At 39.2% G+C, this 18,019-nt stretch overlaps 2 protein-coding genes across 3 annotated transcripts; both read right to left on the reverse strand.

Annotated features, from left to right (window-relative positions):
* Positions 1–3,720: 3,720 nt before the first annotated feature.
* Positions 3,721–8,194, reverse strand: LOC147328110 (E3 ubiquitin-protein ligase TRIM21-like). Its single transcript, XM_086297637.1, has 2 exons — positions 7,307–8,194; positions 3,721–5,969 (listed from the first exon to the last, which is right to left on the reverse strand). The coding sequence occupies exon 2, from the start codon at positions 5,958–5,960 to the stop codon at positions 4,317–4,319; it is 1,644 nt and encodes a 547-aa protein (XP_086153763.1). The 5' UTR covers positions 5,961–5,969; positions 7,307–8,194; the 3' UTR covers positions 3,721–4,316.
* A 6,252-nt stretch (positions 8,195–14,446) lies between these two features.
* On the reverse strand, positions 14,447–17,751 carry LOC147328111 (E3 ubiquitin-protein ligase TRIM39-like). 2 transcript variants are annotated; one of them, XM_086296271.1, is made up of 3 exons: positions 17,620–17,751; positions 16,194–16,395; positions 14,447–16,099 (listed from the first exon to the last, which is right to left on the reverse strand). In XM_086296271.1, exons 2-3 carry the CDS (start codon positions 16,203–16,205, stop codon positions 14,447–14,449), a joined length of 1,665 nt encoding a protein of 554 aa, XP_086152397.1. In that variant the 5' UTR covers positions 16,206–16,395; positions 17,620–17,751. The 2 variants fall into 2 exon arrangements, with proteins under 2 accessions (XP_086152397.1, XP_086152398.1); XM_086296272.1 differs by lacking the exon at positions 17,620–17,751 and having other exon boundaries at positions 16,194–16,704.
* Between the last annotated feature and the right edge of the window lie 268 nt (positions 17,752–18,019).

Below are 18,019 nucleotides of genomic sequence, written 5' to 3' on the forward strand. Positions count from 1 at the left end.
ACCACTTATTGTGATATGTAGGAGGAAAGAAAGTTAATTATAGTGCATATAGTAAATGAAAGCTTTTGACCGTACTTCAGCCAAAGTAAAAAAAAAAAAGCAATTTAAAATTAAAATTACAGAAAGAGAATTTTTCCAGGATAACAATTCTGTAAAAACAAAAATTTTGCATACAGGAAGCTTAAACTAAAGCATTAACTTCAGGATTAATTCTGGGTTTTCAGTAGTGCTCTGGTTTTACTGAGCATACTTCATAGTGCATGCTACAGCTGGAACTTGTTTGTATTGAGTTTTAATAGTTTAAATAGCACTTTCCTGTTTAATAGACAACCACTTGTGTTAGTGGATATTTGGAACTACAACTTGCAAATTCAGAAACTCACAAAACGCTGTTCACCTCAGATATCTGAACACCCACCCACCTGAGTTAACAATGCAGATTCAAATCATGGATCAAGGCTGTACAAGCACAGAGGAAATATCAGGTGGTCAGAAAAAGGAGTTCAGAAGAGTAAAATAATACATGTAATGACTGGGAATCACACACTGTTATTGTGCATGTTTATTGCAGTTGCACACATATTGTTAGAGAGTTATCTCTAGGATGCCAGTGCGATGGCTTCCTCAGGACAAGGACTCTTTCCAGATATACTTTAAGGAGCATTAACTGGTTGAACAGCAGGCCAATAGGTACAGCAATTGGCATACTCAGTGAGATAGTGATGTGTCGCAGCTGTTCTGATATTCTACTTATCTATGTGATGTACTTCTGTATGTTTTATCTTTTACGGCAATTTTTACCTCTACATTTGAAGCTAACACTTTGATAAAATGATCTTTTTATCATAATTGTGACATAAAGCAGACATGATATCTCATTTAATACAGTGGTCAAAATAGAGTATTAAACATCTCAGGAAAAGCCTTTGATAAAAAAAAAAAAAAAAGTCCCAGTTCATACTATTAAAAAAGAAAACTTCAGGAAAACCTCAGAATTACATGTAAACTGAGAATAATGTGAGTGAAAATATTAATTTCCCATACATGAGTTAAAACTGAAGTAGATCTGAACATCTCATCTGTTCTGTATTTCCATGTTTAGCTGGAAAACACACAACTTAGTTCAGGAATGTTAATAAAGAGAGAAGTGGACCTTCGAGAAAAGCTCACTTCTCTCTAACTTGACCTCCAGCTTTTTCTGAATTTTCAAAACCTGTGGTTTTCAGCCACAGCGGCTATTGTACTGGATTCTTCTGTGACCTCCTGGATAGGGTTCTCTATTTGTGGGAAATGTCTCTCACCGCAGTTTGAGGGTGTCCCGAAGCCTTTGAAATTGTTTTGTAGCCCTTTTCCAGACTGACAGGGATCAATGACTTTGTTTCTCATCTGTTCTTGAGTTTCTTTAGATTGTGGCATGACACAGTTCATACTAGTACTTTAACCTGAATAGACAAGAAACAACCTTTTGAGGTTTAACTGACTTCTCAGCTACAACTGAGATAATTCATGATGTCTCAGCTTTTCTATATTTAGGATAAATGTGGAAATGTTAATACAGCAGTTTCAGTTCATGGTGGGTTATGCTAGAAATGACTGACCCTTCAAAGTAATAAGTGGACAAAAGTTCACAAAAGTTATTGTAATGCAAGCTCACTTTAATTATTTGGTAAACTGCAGTTTTGTGGGGCAATCATGGTAACCAGTTTGACTGAGGAATGCATCTCAGATTTTGGGAAGTACCCCTCATATTTCTTTAAAACTGGAAAGAGGTCATTAATCAGCATATGTAGCTAATCTAAAGCATAATTAAAAAACTGCAAAGCAAAGAAAAATGTGTTGCACTCACAGCTGTCCCAGTGAGTGGTGAGTTCATTGCACTTTTGCACCAAGAGAAAATGTCTCTCCTGTTTGTTTATTTATTTGACTCAACAATATGTCAGATATTTTTCCACTTTTACAATTGTGGCTTTACTTGAAAGCTTTTTCAGTGGGAGTGGGATAGCAAAGTGGCTTTAGCCAAATTTGCCATCCACCCTTGGCAAATTTGCACCCTGCCCATTGTGATATAACCCTTTAAAGTTCACCCAAAAAGCATTTGTTCAACTTTTCTCCTTTGAGTACTGAGAAAGAAGATGACCATCCAGTGAACTAATACTTGCTCCTGTTATGCATCACAGTTATTAAAGCAGTGGAATCTGATATTGAAACTACGATATCTGCTCATGATGTTTGCCAGGAAGAAAAAATGCATGATTTTAGATTCAAAACCTGAGACTTATAGGTTTGGTTTATTAATTTACTTTAAAAAAAGAAAATCATTAAATGTGTTCTTTTTCTGCCTTAAAAAGTGTGGGGGAGTTAAAAAAAATGAAAAATGCTGGATAGTTTTTGTTTCTTACAGTATGAAGGTTAAAACTGTCGTACAAACAACAAACAAATCCTCTGATTTTGAAAAGGTCCAGTGGCAACCTCAGATTTGACTGATTTTACAGGGAGCGGCACAATGCTGTTCAAGTAACTTGCCTAAAAACTTTCATTTGTCACAATTTAGCGTTTGAACCAATGAATAAGTGTAAAATAGAAAGGTATTCTAAGAGCATGTTCACATGGTTGTCTCCTAGTTTTTCATGACAGTGACAGTAAATATCTACTGTACCACTTTATTTTTATAAAGCCTTACTCTACTCTCAGATTTATTCGTTTTATATTCTACTGTCTAAAGCAAAAGAACATTTACTGTTACAATAACAGTAAATGTATGAAGAGATAAATGTATTTAAATTTTTTGGACTTTGGATATTTTTGACAAATATCGATTCTACCTCCAAATTCAAAATTTGTAAAGAATCAATTAATTATTTTTTAAAAGCTTTCTGGGTTGTGTTGGGTTCTGCTCAGAGGAATGCAGCTTTCTCCAAAAGGTTTGAGCTGCACTTTATTAAAAGTGCTTGTATTTGAGCTGCTCGTTTGTTAGAATAGCAATCAGTTTTAATTTCTAATTCATTTTGTTGTTTTTCAATTGTAATGGTATTCATCATTGAACAAGAAAAAAATAATCCACCCTGTCTAAAAGAAAGTATCAAAAAATGGGTGTTAAAGAAGTGATGTAATGAGTCGCCCTCTTGTGGTGGGTTTGATTTGTGATTAGATGTTTAATGTCAGGAAGATGGGTGCATGATCACTATGAGCAGATTGTTGCATTTACTTACTTGCTGTGAGATAAAATTACTGAGGAAAAGTTCTGAAGGAAAGAGGACAAGTAAGTGTCTTCTCTGGAAGAGGAATTTCTCACCTTATCCATAATTAATGTTTTTTTTATTATGTTTGCAAATATTATGTCTCCAGATTCTTGAACTACCGAATGAGTTTGAATGGTGAGCTAACGATAATTAGAGTCTCTAACTAGTAAACTCTGCTGAATGGCACTGTGATAAAAATTATGCATGAAAGATGGGAGTTTTTGAGAATGTGGATAGTTTAATTTTAGAATAGAGACTTTCATTTATAAACACTGGCAATCCGCCCTGTTTACCACTAAATGGTTGAGAGAATATTTTGTCATACTTGCAGATCTTTTGCTTTTTGTGGATTTGTGATGCAAACACAATTTATTTATCCTTTATGAGTGAATAACATCATCACAGGCATGACCAAAAGAAAAAAACAAGGAAAAAAACATTCTCAATTGTCAACAGTCTTTTGTCATTTTAAATTTGCCTTTTTGTATTTGATTTTTCTACATTTATTTGAAATATATCAGTTCAGGAGCGAATGTTCAGAATTTAGACTTCAAATACAGGAAATTTTATTACAGCAAGTTAGCGAGAGCAATGCAAAACCAAAAGCAAATAGTAAAAATCACAAAACCGTAATCAGCCTACTTCAGCTATACTGAGCTAGTTAACCTTCTCTGAGCTAATGCTGATTTTGTTCTTGTCTTTTGTGAGGAGAGGTTTGAGAAAGGATGAGCATGTCTGGATCCAAAGATGCACTTATCCCAGTGTTCCTAGTTGATGATAATTACTCAACAGGGAAGCAGCACATAATCCAATTTTTCATTTATATATTGATAAAACGTATTCTTCTATTTATCTTTTAATAAAGAACAAAAATGTTTTGTAATTAGAAAAAAATTTAAAGACTATTTTGCCTCAGTCAAAATCAGCATCACTCAGACTTTAAGCTCAATTTAAGATGAATATGACATAAAAACACAAAGAAATCAATCAGAATCAGAGAAGAAAAGAAGACCAAATCAATCAGTGTCACCAACGAATGTGTTCTTAACACAGACTGCTACATATAAAATCATTTTTCTACTCAATGTGATTAATGGGAGGGATGAGGAGAGGTGCAGAGTTTTTGCCATTGTCGTTATTACAGGGATTGAAGTATGGGTAGAGTTTCTCAGTGAAGGAGCAGCCAGTAAAGGAGTAGATAAGAGCTGCTGCATCTATATCATAAAAGGAAACCACACCCTCCTCATAATCTACAAACACTCCCACCTTCTCAGGACCAGACGGACGACAGACACAGACATCATGTTCATCGAGAGCTTTGTACTCATTTCCATTTCTCAGCACTACAGTCCAGAATCCATCCTCGGGACTAAGAGTCATTATTTTCTTCCTGTCGATCGACTCTCTGGCCACTCCCAATTCCCAGTCAGTCTTTCTTTTAACTTGAGCCTCATAGTAAAATCTGCCTGAAGAGAAACTCTGCTTTCCTAAAACACAAACACAGTAAGAAAATCTCTCCGGGTTGTCAGGAAGATTGTGCTTTTCATCTCCATGATTCACTTGTTTTCCATCATCAGACAAGATGAGCTCAGGATGTGCTGTATCAGCATCAAGACTCACATCCACAGCATACTGCTGGACCCTCCTCAGCTCAGCCTCAAACAGCTTCTTCATTTCTATCCTCAGTGTCTCCTCCAGCTGAGCCACAGCTCTCATCACAGTCCCCTCATACGTTGGTGGAAGGACGATGACCTCAGTCCAGTCCTTGGCAGGTGGAACAGCTTTCAGAGATGAGAAGCTTTGAATAAAGTGGAGGTGGTCTTCAGAGCATATTAGATTCTTCACCTCAGAGCTCCTCTTCTTCAGCTCTGAGATTTCCTGTTCCAGCTCTTTGATGAGACCTTCAGCCTGTTTCTCTGTTGTTTCCTGTTTGTCTTCTAGCTCCTTTATGACCTTCTTCAGGCCTTTCTCAATAAACTCCTTCAGAACAGTGAAGATCTGAACACCTTCTGTTTTCTGTTTGTCTGCAGCATCTTTACTCATCTTCTCTGACTCATTGATCTCCTGAATCTTCTGTCGTCTCTTCTCGATCATTTGCTGAATTTCATCATCCATTTTCCTCAGCTCTGTCTTCTTTTCTTCAGATTCTTCTCTCAGAGGTACAAACTCATGAGTCTTGTGGTCTAAAACAGAGCAGAGCGTGCAGACACTTGTCTGATCGGTCTTACAGAACAGCTCCAGATGTTTATCGTGCTTCATACACATCCTGCCTTCCAGGTTCTCCACAGGCTCAATCAGCTGATGTCTTTTCAGACCTTTGACTGTCAGATGAGGTTCTAGGTGAGTCTCACAGTAGGAGGTCAGACACACCAGGCAGGACTTCAGGGCCCTCAGTCTGGTTCCAGTGCAGTAGTCACAGGGAACTTCTCCTGGTTTGGCAGCTTGTTGCTCTGCGCTGCTCCTCTTGGCTTTCTGTTGAGTTTCATCTCTGAACTGAGCAACCACCTCAGAGAACAAAGTGTTAACCTTCAACAGAGGTCTACAGTAGAAAGCCTCTTTGCACATGGGGCACTGACAAGGAGCATTTCTATCCCAGTGCTGAGTGATACACTTCTTACAGAAGTTGTGTCCACATGGTGTGGTGACTGGATCAGCGAACACATCCAGACAGACGGAGCACAGAAACTGATCTTCAGATCGCAGATTACTGGCAGCAAACATATCTGCACTCTGGGAACAAAAGTCAAAGCATGATGAGTTAAAGTCTAACGATTTTCTGTGAGTGGTTTAGAACTGTCGAAGTGGGATCATGACAGCAATTTCAGATGAGGCAAAGAACTTGAAAAAATCTTCAAGGTATAACTATCTTATGTTGCATGGAGTCCAAAAATCACAGAATCACATCAAATAATTTAAGAGTAGAGTAATCCACTGAGAGACATCACCTGCACACTCACTTTATGTTTCTACATGTAGAGCTTACTCACTAAGTGCTGCCGTTCACTACAATCTCCTGACTGGAGGACTCACCCCGAGCTAGTTTTAGGATTTTTAGAACTGTGTTATATCAATCAGGTCTAAGAAGTTAATCCCAGGACTTTATGTTTGTTTACAAGTTTAAATAAATTTCTCATGTTATCCTGCACTGTTTCAGATGAGAGTGTGACTATGTTTGGTTTCATAACCACTTCTTTAATTCTAGTCATAGTTTAGTCCATGGAAAATCATTCATCATCTCTCTTCAGCCGTTTTTTCCGGTAAAATATCTTTAATATATTTATAAAGCCATGCATATTCTTTTTTTTACTTCACACTTCCTGGTTCTTAAGTAAGTGGGGGTGAATTGGAATTTGGCACTCTTAAAGTTTCAAGATTTTTGCAGCAACTTTTAACACTCATAACTTCATATGGATACAGGAGGAGACTGAAGCATGCCGTTTTCAGCTTTAAAAAAATTACATTCAATTGAATTCTACACTGGTGTCATGATTTTTCTGTAGCATACTTTGAGGATCAGCATCGTGGGATATCAGGATATTAATAAATTGCACCAGTTTAATGTTGGTGACGTAGAGAAACAGAAACAAGTATCGGTACCCTGTACTTTCTATGTGTTTTCTGATCATTCACTGGAGGAAACTTAAAAAAGGCAATTCTGGCTACATTTTGAAGGCTTATGTCACCATGTGGTATAGGTGGTTGCTCAGTGTTTAAGGACAACACTTTCTCAGCATCTTTTCAACAGCAAATGTTGTAAAATCCAAAATATGTGATATAATTCCAAAAAATAAAAATCAGGTCTGCTTGTCAAATGCAAACAAAACACTATGCATCATGTGTAAGCTGACAGAAAAAAAGTATCACTTTAAGAGAAAAATTAGCTGATTTTGAATTTGAATTCAACAACATTTCTGAGACTTAAAAAAAGAAGGAGAAACATTCATGAGAGTTAAGTTTAATTTAATATAGATAATTAAAACAAACCACTGTAAAAAATGTACTCTTAAAATTTTAGCACTTACAGTATAAGTGAAGTTTTGAGTTAGTGTGGCTCGTTCTGTACTCACCAGTATTTGAGTCACTTGCTTAGAAACAAAAGATGAACACTGTTTGATTTTGAGACACAAATCCAGAGCTTTCGGCTGTAGTACTGCTATTACTGCTATTACTCACACTAACATTAAGTTTCATTTCAAGAATTTGACGTTTAATTTCCTATTATTTCTCCAACTCTTCCTGCAGGTGTTTGTTAAGGTTTTGGTTCCTCTTTCAGGTCCACAGATGATTATAAAGTGCTAGAAAAATGAAGGTAACACTCGATCACAGACTCAGTTAAATTCATAATCTTTCAGTCCTATTGAGGAGATACTAAGGCTGTTACACAAGAAGAGATGGGCAAGGATGAGTGTATAAACCCAGCAGTACCAAACTGTCAGAAACAGACTCTGTGAGGGTGGCATGAGGGACTGACGTCCTTTAGTGGGTCCTGTGCAGAGCCGTGCAGCTTGATTGACATTTACTTGTGAACACTAGAACCAGCAGGTTGTCCAATGGTGTGCCGGTTGTCTTCACAGATGAAAGGAGGGTCACACTGAGGACATGCAACAGAAAGTCTGGACCTTCAACGTCTTCCACCATGACCAGTTTGACAGTATGCTGAGTAGGCAGTTCACTGGTGATCAAAGCACTGATGAGAAAGGATGCTGCAATTTGCATCAATGGAAAATAAATTTGACAGTCGTCTGCATAATAATGGAAGCAAATATTATTTTTCTGTAAAATTATTCCAAGTAGTAACAGGTACAAATAGAAAAGGACAGTTCCAAGAATAGAGCCTTGTGTAATCCCGCCAGAGGAGGGCAGCAGAGGTGTAGGTAAAGGTTCTATCAGAAAGGTGGGTCCTAAACCATTGGAGAGCTGAGCCAGTGATGCCCACCCACTGCTCCACCCTGGACACGCGGATCTCAAGGAACACAGCGTTAAAAGGCAGCTGTTCAGTCCAAAAGCACAAGTAGCACACAGTCACCAGAAGCTATTGCTAAAAAATATAACATTAAAAAAGCCTTAATAAAACATACTGATTGCTTTGGTGAGCTTTTAGTCCTGGCTGGAACACTTCCAGAATTGCACATTCACCCAGGAAGGACTTCAGTTGGGTAAAGGCAATTTTTTGTAGGAGTTTAGAAAAGAAAGGTAGCCTGGAGACAGCCCCTGAAACAAAACAGAATGGTCAAGGCCTGTTTTTTTTCAGCGAGAATTGCCCAAAAATATTTTTACAAAAGGTCAATGTACTGTTAATAATGGCAAGAATAAAAGGACCAAGGGTAGGAAAAACCTTCTTAAGGAGTTGAGGAGGAATAACATCAAAGGGGAATCCTGATGGGTTTATACTGGAAATGAACTGTTCTGATAAGGAGAGACAGGCTCAAAGTGGTCAACAAAAGCCAAACAGGGTGTTGAGATGGATGGATCATATGAAGGCCCTAGTGCTTACAACTTTCTCCAAAAAAGTGAAGACATTTGTCACAAACTGAATTGGAAGTTTCCAGTCCTTCATCCCTCCACATGAACAGTTTCATGAACAATAAGAACAGAATTTTTAACTTTGATTGTTTACAGTTTAAGTTAATGCTACTTGAGTTATTCTGACATGTCAGTGTGAAATGAAAGGTGTAAAAGTCCAGCAGCAAATTTGATTGGTGCATTTTCTTTTCGTAAACACCACAGTGCCTAACTTTTCCTCCCTTTGTGTTTAACCCTCCGTTGCAGACATTTTCATTGCTACATATCTAAAATTGACTCAACATTATCTAATAGTTCCTTTTCAGTAGATTTAATGATATTATTGATTATTAGGTCGAAAGGGAGAAACACTGTTTTGTACTGTGTTTCATGTAGTGTGTTACCACAATACTTTTTATAGTATTAGCTTTTATATGCTCAACCTGATGAGATCACTCTTACTAGATTAGATTAGATTAGATTAGATAGAACTTTATTAATCCCTCGGGTGGGTTCCTCTGGGAAATTCGATTTCCAAAAAAGCACAGCACCGACAGAAGTTACAGAGTTACAGAATATTATATATATATATATATATATATATATATATATATATATATATATATATATACATACACACACACACACACACACACACACACACACACACACACACACACACGCACACATATATATATATATATATATAAATACAGAGACAATATAAATAAAATATACGAAGGGGATAAATAGAATAAATAGGAATAAAAATAAAAATATAAGTGAATTGCACATTTCAAGTATTGAGTCTATTGCACCGTTGACTATTTACAAAAGTATTGCACAAAAGGTATTGCACAGTGAGGTGAAGAGGCACTACAGCTTAGTTGTTCCCCCCTCCTTTGTCCTCCTGTTTCCCCTCCCTCTCCCCTCCAGGGAGGAGTTAAACAGTCTGATGGCGTGTGGGACAAAGGAGTTTTTAAGTCTGTTAGTTCTTGTCTTTGGGAGAAGCAACCTGTCACTGAACAGACTCTTCTGGTTGTTAATGGCCATGTGCAGAGGATGTCTGGCATTGTCCATAATGTCCATCAGTTTCTTTAATGTCCTTTAATGTACTAACACCGCCAATGAACACCTACTGTAAAGTTACAGCAGTGCAAACTACATTAACAGTGGAATTTGCAAGCATTCATTTCTTGATGCAGAAAATGTTGAAATTGTTCTTATGGGTCATTTCATGAGAGGTCATCAAATACTTCCATCTCGACCATCATAGATTCCCCTGAATAAAATAGGGGAAATATATTATTCCTAATAGATATTACACAAAGGTTCAGGTCACCTGTGTCATGATTTTTCTTAAAAACAGTATTTCAAGGGACATAAGAAAAGTCACGTGTTATAATAATGATTTTTATAATACATGTGATATATAGAGTATAAGATTTTATATAATATACAATACATTTTTTGATGCATCAATGCTGCTATTTATCTGAGTGCAAAGAAAGTAACAACCATTGACTGTTGTCTCTGACTGGGGTTTAAGGTTTATCCTGTTAATGTAAAGAAAGTCTGTTTATCATTATTAAATCTTTTATTTAAATAGATAATTTCATTGAGATCAAGCCCTCTTTTTCAAGAGAGACCTGTGTACAAAACATATATATAAAAAATATACAGACAGGCACATGATGATTGAGAAAACATGTCCTATAACAACAATCTTTATTTATAGAGCACATTTAAAAGCCTTGGGCATACCAAAGTGCTTTACATAAAACAATAAAAGGTTCAAACATTGATAAAGGATAAATAAAAATAACGAGTTATGTTCATAGATAAAAGCTACCAATAAGAATGACTACAGCACATGGGTAATAGCAAGATAAAAGCTGTACCACCATAATAAAAGACACCAATAGAAAGATAGGAGGGAATTAATACAAGAGGTCAATAGGTCACAGCAACCAAACAAACAAACAAACCAGCAATTAAAAGGTGGAGAAGGCAAGTTTAAAAAGATATGTTTTAAGCTGTGATTTAAAAGAATGAATAGAATCAGATGCCCGGATGCCAATCGGGAGATTGTTCCACAGCACAGGTGCAACAAGAGCAAACGATCGATCACCTCTAGTCTTAAGTCGAGATCTGGGCTGAGCCAGCAGTAACTGTGACGATGACCTTAAAGCCCTAGCAGGAGCATAAGGGTTTAAAAGGTCCTTAAGGTAGCTGGGTGCAGTGTTGTTAGTAATTTTAAAAGTAAACAACAAAATTTTAAATTGAATACGATATTTGACAGGCAACCAGTGCAGATCGGCAAGGACAGGAGTAATGTGGGCAAACTTGCTGGTTTTGGTTAGAATGCGAGCTGCAGCATTCTGAACTGTCTGTAATCTCTGTAAAAGGGAAGAGTGGAGACCACAATAAAGTGAATTACAATAGTCTAGCCTCGACGTTACAAAGGCGTGGATGAGCTTTTCGAGATCTTTATGCGGGATATAGCGCCTAGCCTTAGAGATAAGACGAAGCTGGTAAAAACTAGATCTGACAACAGCAGACACTTGTTTGTCAAGTGAAAAGGAGCTGTCAAATAAGACACCCAGATTCCTGACAGTATCAGAGAGAGAACAACTAAGAAAACCAAAGGCATCCCGGAGTTTGGCACGAAGGGCATTACTACCAAAAATCATAATCTCGGTTTTCTTCTCATTAAGGATAAGAGAATTCGACAACAACCACTTCTTGGCCTCGGACATGCATTCTCGGAGGCTATTCAGAGACAGAGCAAGATCGTCGTTTAGCTCAAAATAGAGCTGGATATCATCTGCATAATAGTGATAAGCAATATGGTATTTCTCAAAGATGGCACTTAAAGGAAGCAAGTATAATGAGAAAAGGGTAGGGCCCAGCACAGATCCCTGGGGGACACCACAGCAAACAGGTACAGCCGAGGAAGAGGATGTAGCCAGATGTACCGTAGAGAGCCGATTGGAGAGATAGGATTTAAACCAATCCAGGGCAGCGCCCTTGATGCCTACAGTGTGCTCAAGTCTCGCTAATAAGATATTATGGTCAACCATGTCAAATGCCGATGATAGATCCAAAAGCACTAAGACTGAGGGGCGTCCGTTGTCAGCCATTAGTAGGAGATCATTGAAAACACGAAGCAATGCTGATTCTGTGCTGTGATGTTGTTTGAAGGCCGATTGAAATTTATCATTTATATTATTCTCATCAAGGTAGGTCTGCAGTTGGAGCAGAACCACCTTCTCAAGTATTTTAGCCAGAAAGGGAAGCTTAGAAATTGGCCTAAAATTGGCAAAATCACTAAGCTCAAGGTTCCTTTTTTTTAGAACAGGTTGGATTATGGCATGCTTGAGAGCTGAAGGTACATAGCCAGAAAGCAAGGAGAAGTTCAATATGGACAATAAACAGGGTCCAATTACACTGAAACAATCCTTAACAATACGGGATGGGAGAGCATCATGTACACAGTTAGTATTGTTCAATTTATCAATTAGACGCTTCAGAGTGGAGAGAGAAACGGGTTCAAATTGATAAAAGGTGGCCGAACAATCAGGAGTAGACATACAATCAGTCACCAGAGGAAGAGTAGATCTAAGGGATAAAACTTTATCTAAAAAATAGTTTGAGAATTTTCCACAAAGACCCGGGGAAGACAGCAGTGGCATAGAGGGACGGGGGTTCACCACAGAGTTAAAAATTTTAAATAGAATTCGTGGATTATCACCATTAGTGGTAATAATTTTAGAGAGAAAAGCCGCTTTAGCCGTTCTGGCAGCAGTTTGGAACTTCGAGCGGCTAATACGTAAAATATCATAAGAAGACTGAAGTCTATCACTCCTCCACTTCCTCTCATCACGCCGACATATACGTCGTAGGGCACGAACAGAATCATTTAACCAGCATTGTGAGAAAGTTCTAGGGCGTTTCATTTTGATGGGTGCAACAATGTTAAGAATCGAGGAACAGGTGGTAAAAAGAGTATTAGTAGAGTTCTCAAGTGTGTGTGGGGAAGAACAATCCAGCATACTAAATGGGGAGTTAACAAAAGACGTAATAAAGTTGACCACAGTATTGGCATTAATAGTGCGCGTAGGATAAAGAGGAGAGTTTAGGTATTGACCAGTATCACCCAGGTCTACATCGAAGATGACCGGGGAATGATCAGAGAGACCAGTATTCCTGATTTCCTTAATGCAAATGTCCACATTGAATGAAAAAACCAAATCAAGGGTGTGGCCTTGAACATGGGTAGGCTCATTCACCCACTGAATAAGATTAAAAGAATCAGTCAGCACAAGAAAGTCTTTAGCCAATTGGTCATTCATACAGCAGACATGAATGTTAAAATCTCCAGAAACAATAACAGAATCATATTTAAAAAGAACGGATCCCAAAAAATCAGCAAATTCAGAGATAAACATCTTATGATATTTAGGCGGACGATAGACCACGACACACAAAGTGGTCCGAGAGCCCGTCAGTTCCAATAGCTGAACTTCAAAACTGGAATAGGTTGGAGAGGATAGCAGCCGTGCATCATGTTTATTTTTGAAAACCGAGGCTAAGCCACCACCTCTACCAGTTAGCCTAGGTGAGCTAAAGAAGGCACAGTCAGGAGGTAGAAGCTCAGAGAAGGGGATGAACTCACCCGGAGAAGTCCAGGTCTCCGTTAGAAATAGGACATCCAGTCCCGAGGTGAGAAAAAAGTCATTTAGGAGGAAGGCCTTATTTGAAAGAGACCTGACATTAAATAAGGCCATCCGAATCCGGGGGGCCAGGACCTTTGTAGTAGCCCGTCGCAAGGAGCAAAGGTTGTTATGTTGAACACCGCGGCCAGGCGGTGTTATCCAAGATCGGGCAGAGTGGTAAGCCACTGGGCGAGCAGGGTAGGTTTGAAGGCCGACGGAGCAAATCCAACGGTGAGTTAGCAATCTAGCCGCAGAGTGGCTGCTGAGATAGTGGAAGAAACAGGATAGCTCACGGCTTGTAGAAGGGAAGTCCATAGCCATGGCTCTGATATAAGCCTTAACGCGGACACGGACGCCGCTCCTCCTACCCCGTTTCCTGAAGCGTTTCCTACGGAGCATGGGAAGAGGAGGATAGGTCACATAGGTAGGGGAGACAGGCATCAGGGGGATAGCGGCACCGGCGGTCCCAAGGCAGTCAGGTCGTTGAGAACAGGAAAACCGAAGATTCAGGAGCGTGTCTCTGTCATAAGTTATTAGTGTACAATCACCTAGAGAACATAAAACCAAAGATAAAACAACGAGAAGTACAACGCCGAGGCGAAGACGAAGACGTGGTCGGAGACGGTCAGCCATGCACACCGGCGCCATCTTGCTTCCACAAGAGCTAACAAGCGCTAATAACCACTTGTTACAACCAAGGTCTGCAGATGGTGGAGACAGCATTGAAACACATCATTATTGAAGACATAATTACAGATTGGCTGATTGGCTACAAGGACATTTCCTAAATGTTTTTGCTCCATTGGTTTAAACGACACTAGACTAGACGTCCTGTTTTCCCTCTTAAAGGGAGAAAAATGTAATTGTGGGGGAGTGTGAAATTATGAAAATTCAGTATTGAGAAACATGTTGTCAAAGAGAACAATAAAACAGCATTACAATCTTTTCACAGACCACTTTCAAATAAAATGTAATAACCTTTCTTGTCTAGTTAATGCGATTGATAGGAGTGATCACAAGAGGTGCAGAGTTTTTACCATTATCATTATTACAGGGATTGAAACATGGGTAAAGTTTCTCAGTGAAGGAGCAGCCAGTAAAGGAGTAGATAAAAGCTGCTGCATACACATCATAAAAGGAGACCAAACGCTCCTCATAATCCACAAACACTCCCACTTTATCAGGAGCAGACTGAAAAGAGAGAACGGCTGCTGGGCCAGTACATGCTGTGTACTCGTTGTTGTTCCTCAGCCATAGAGCCCAGAAACCATCCTGAGGCTTTACTGAGTTTCCTCCCTTCCTGTTCACTGACTCTCTGGCGACTCCTAAAATCCAGTCAGTCTTTCCTTTAACCTGAACCTCAAAGTAAAATCTGCCTGAAGAGAAACCCTGCTTTCCTAAAACATTTGCAAAAACTGTGAATCTCTTTGGATTGTCTGATAGACTCTGATTCACATTACCAAAATTCACTTGTTTCCCATCATCAGACAAGATGAGCTCAGGATGTGCTGTATCAGGATCAAGACTCACATCCACAGCATACTGCTGGACCCTCCTCAGCTCAGCCTTAGCAAGCAGCTTCTTAAAATGTTTTTTGAGTGTCTCCTCCAGCTGAGCCACAGCTCTCATCACAGTCCCCTCATACGTTGGTGGAAGAACGATGACCTCTGTCCAGTCCTTGGTAGGTGGAACAGCTTTCAGAGATGAAAAGTTTTGAACAAAGTGGAGGTGGTCTTCAGAGCGTGAGGCCTGCTTCAGCTCAGAGCTCCTCTTCTTCAGCTCTGAGATTTCCTGTTCCAGCTCTTTGATGAGATCTTCAGCCTGTTTCTCTGTTGTTTCCTGTTTGTCTTCTATCTCCTTTATGACCTTCTTCAGGCCTTTCTCAATAAACTCCTTCAGAACAGTGAAGATCTGAACACCTTCTGTTTTCTGTTTGTCTGCAGCATCTTTACTCATCTTCACTGACTCATTGATCTCCTGAATCTTCTGTCGTCTCTTCTCGATCATTTGCTGAATTTCATCATCCATTTTCCTCAGCTCTGTCTTCTTTTCTTCAGATTCTTCTCTCAGAGGTACAAACTCATGAGTCTTGTGGTCTAAAACAGAGCAGAGCGTGCAGACACTTGTCTGATCGGTCTTACAGAACAGCTCCAGATGTTTATCGTGCTTCATACACATCCTGCCTTCCAGGTTCTCCACAGGCTCAATCAGCTGATGTCTTTTCAGACCTTTGACTGTCAGATGAGGTTCTAGGTGAGTCTCACAGTAGGAGGTCAGACACACCAGGCAGGACTTCAGGGCCCTCAGTCTGGTTCCAGTGCAGTAGTCACAGGGAACTTCTCCTGGTTTGGCAGCTTGTTGCTCTGAGCTGCTGCTTGCATTCTGTTGAGCTTCATCTCTGAACTGAGCAACCACCTCAGAGAACAAAGTGTTTATTTCCAGTTGAGGTCGTCTCTTGAACAGTTTGTTACATAGGGGACACTTGCACCTAACATTAATGTCCCAGTTCCGGGTGATGCAGTTTTTGCAGAAGTTATGTCCACATGGTGTGGTGACTGGATCAGTGAACACATCCAGGCAGATGGAGCACAGAAACTGATCTTCAGGTTTCAGATTACTAGCAGCAAACATGTCTGCAGTCTACAAAACAAAAGTAAACATTTTAGGGAAATTTTTTTTTTTTTTTTTACAGATGTCTGATTCAACGGGTTTAAGAAAAATATTTGGGAATTACCTTGTCTCTCATTTGCAGAAGCTCACAGGTAATGGGACAATTAGGTAAGCTGTTTCATAGCCAGATGAGGTCTGTTCCATCATGATTTCATGAAAAATGAAATTGCTTCATACTGTTGATTCTTTTTTATAGCTTTTCATTTTTCACTTTAGAATATGAGGCCCAAAGAGATGTCAGTGCAACTGAGGGATCCATGATTAAGCTGAACAAAACAAACAAAAACAAACAAACAAATTAAATCAAAGTAGTAGAAAAAACTTCAGGAGTAGGCAAATCAAAAATCTGGTACTTTCACTGAGCAGCTCAGCAACACCAAAAGGCCCGAAAGACTTCAAGATAACTAAAGTGTACGATGATGGAATTATTTCTTTTGTTTAAAAGAAAAAACAACTTCACATCCAACCAAATCAAGAATATCATAGATGAGGTATCACTGTTAAAAAAAGAGATGCTTTTATGAATGTAAACACAGAGGATTTACAAAACTGCACAAATTGCACACACATAATTATGCAAAAAACATTAAAAAAAGTAAGTTTTAATGTCTAGGCCTAGACCAAATCTAGACCAAAACACTAAATTTTGCTCTACAAGGGGTGGAGGGGTGAGGGGAGGGGTGGGGGAGGGTATGCCCCCCACACCCCCGTTGCCGAGCTTAAAAACTGGCATCTTTTGCACGTACAAGCACGTGCACATGCACTCTCGTGCACGCGCGTTCACTCATCCGAAAAGGGGCACTTCCGGGCCATGCGGTCCCACTGCGCACGCTCTGTCTTCTCCTAGCGGGATGTGTTTTAATAAGGTTCATCAGCCGCTGTTGGCATTTTGGCTTTTCATGGTAAATTTATACAAACAGGAATTACTTTGTCTTTTTACACTGACACTATAGAAAGGCTTTTGTTGTCAGACAATCGAGCTGAAACGGCAGCGTGTTTTATAAGCAGATTTTCGACGGTTAGTTAAACGACTACCTGTGTGTGTGTGTATGTATATATATATATATATATATATATATGTGTGTGTGTGTGTGTGTGTGTAGACTTTTGTGGGATGATCATTCCATCTCACAGCAGCACTCCGTTTTTACAACGAATTCGAAACAAATTCGAAGCGGACCTTTAGTTTTGCTTTTGTTTTGTTTGTTTGTTTGTTTTTCGGGAATATTCCACATTTAACTTTGATGATATTACCTCCCATTTTGCTCAACACAGCCTGCGACAGACTGGTGACCTGTCCAGGGTTTACTCTATGATAGCTCGGATAGGCTCCAGCCCCCCGGCGACCCCGACAAGCATTAATAGAAGAGAATGGATGGACCTTTCTTAACATCAGTCTCCAGTTGAACTAATCTGACATTTCACGTGAAGTAACATTAAGAGAGAAACAGTGCCTGTTAAACACAGCAAATCTGATCAGCTGCACTCACCTGCATTCCAGTTTGTTGTTGAGAGAAAAAAATTTTCCTCTTAATCTTCTTTAGATACGGAGATTGACCTGTCTGCAGCTCTAATTTTACTTTGACTAACTTCCACTTTCATTTCAGTAATTTGATGTTGAATCCTTATTGCTCCGCCTCTTCGGCTTTGTCTTCTTCTTCCGGCTTCAGGCGGGTTTGACACGTGGAGGGCGTTTTGCTGCCCTCCTCAGGTGCTACGAAGTATTTCGAAGCATGTGAGGAGAAATCCTATAGTCCATAGTCTATAGAATTGTCTAGTACGTCGCAAAAAGTTGAATAAAGAAGTTATGGTTTCCAATTAGTCCAAGCTGAGTATTATGTCGCTTACAGTTTTCTCATAGCTCAATTCTAGCAGAAAAGTTATTCTCAC

Source organism: Aulonocara sp. 'chitande type north' Nkhata Bay, linkage group LG6 (assembly GCF_057382095.1).
Source record: "Aulonocara sp. 'chitande type north' Nkhata Bay isolate Kocher_YH1m ecotype deep benthic linkage group LG6, A_spYH_male_GT1.1, whole genome shotgun sequence".
In the NCBI taxonomy this organism is placed as follows: domain Eukaryota; kingdom Metazoa; phylum Chordata; class Actinopteri; order Cichliformes; family Cichlidae; genus Aulonocara; species Aulonocara sp. 'chitande type north' Nkhata Bay.

Bases quoted from the DNA above. Each gene is read 5' to 3' on its own strand.
- LOC147328110 (XM_086297637.1), bottom strand. From the start codon at position 5,960: ATGTTTGCTGCCAGTAATCTGCGATCTGAAGATCAGTTTCTGTGCTCC.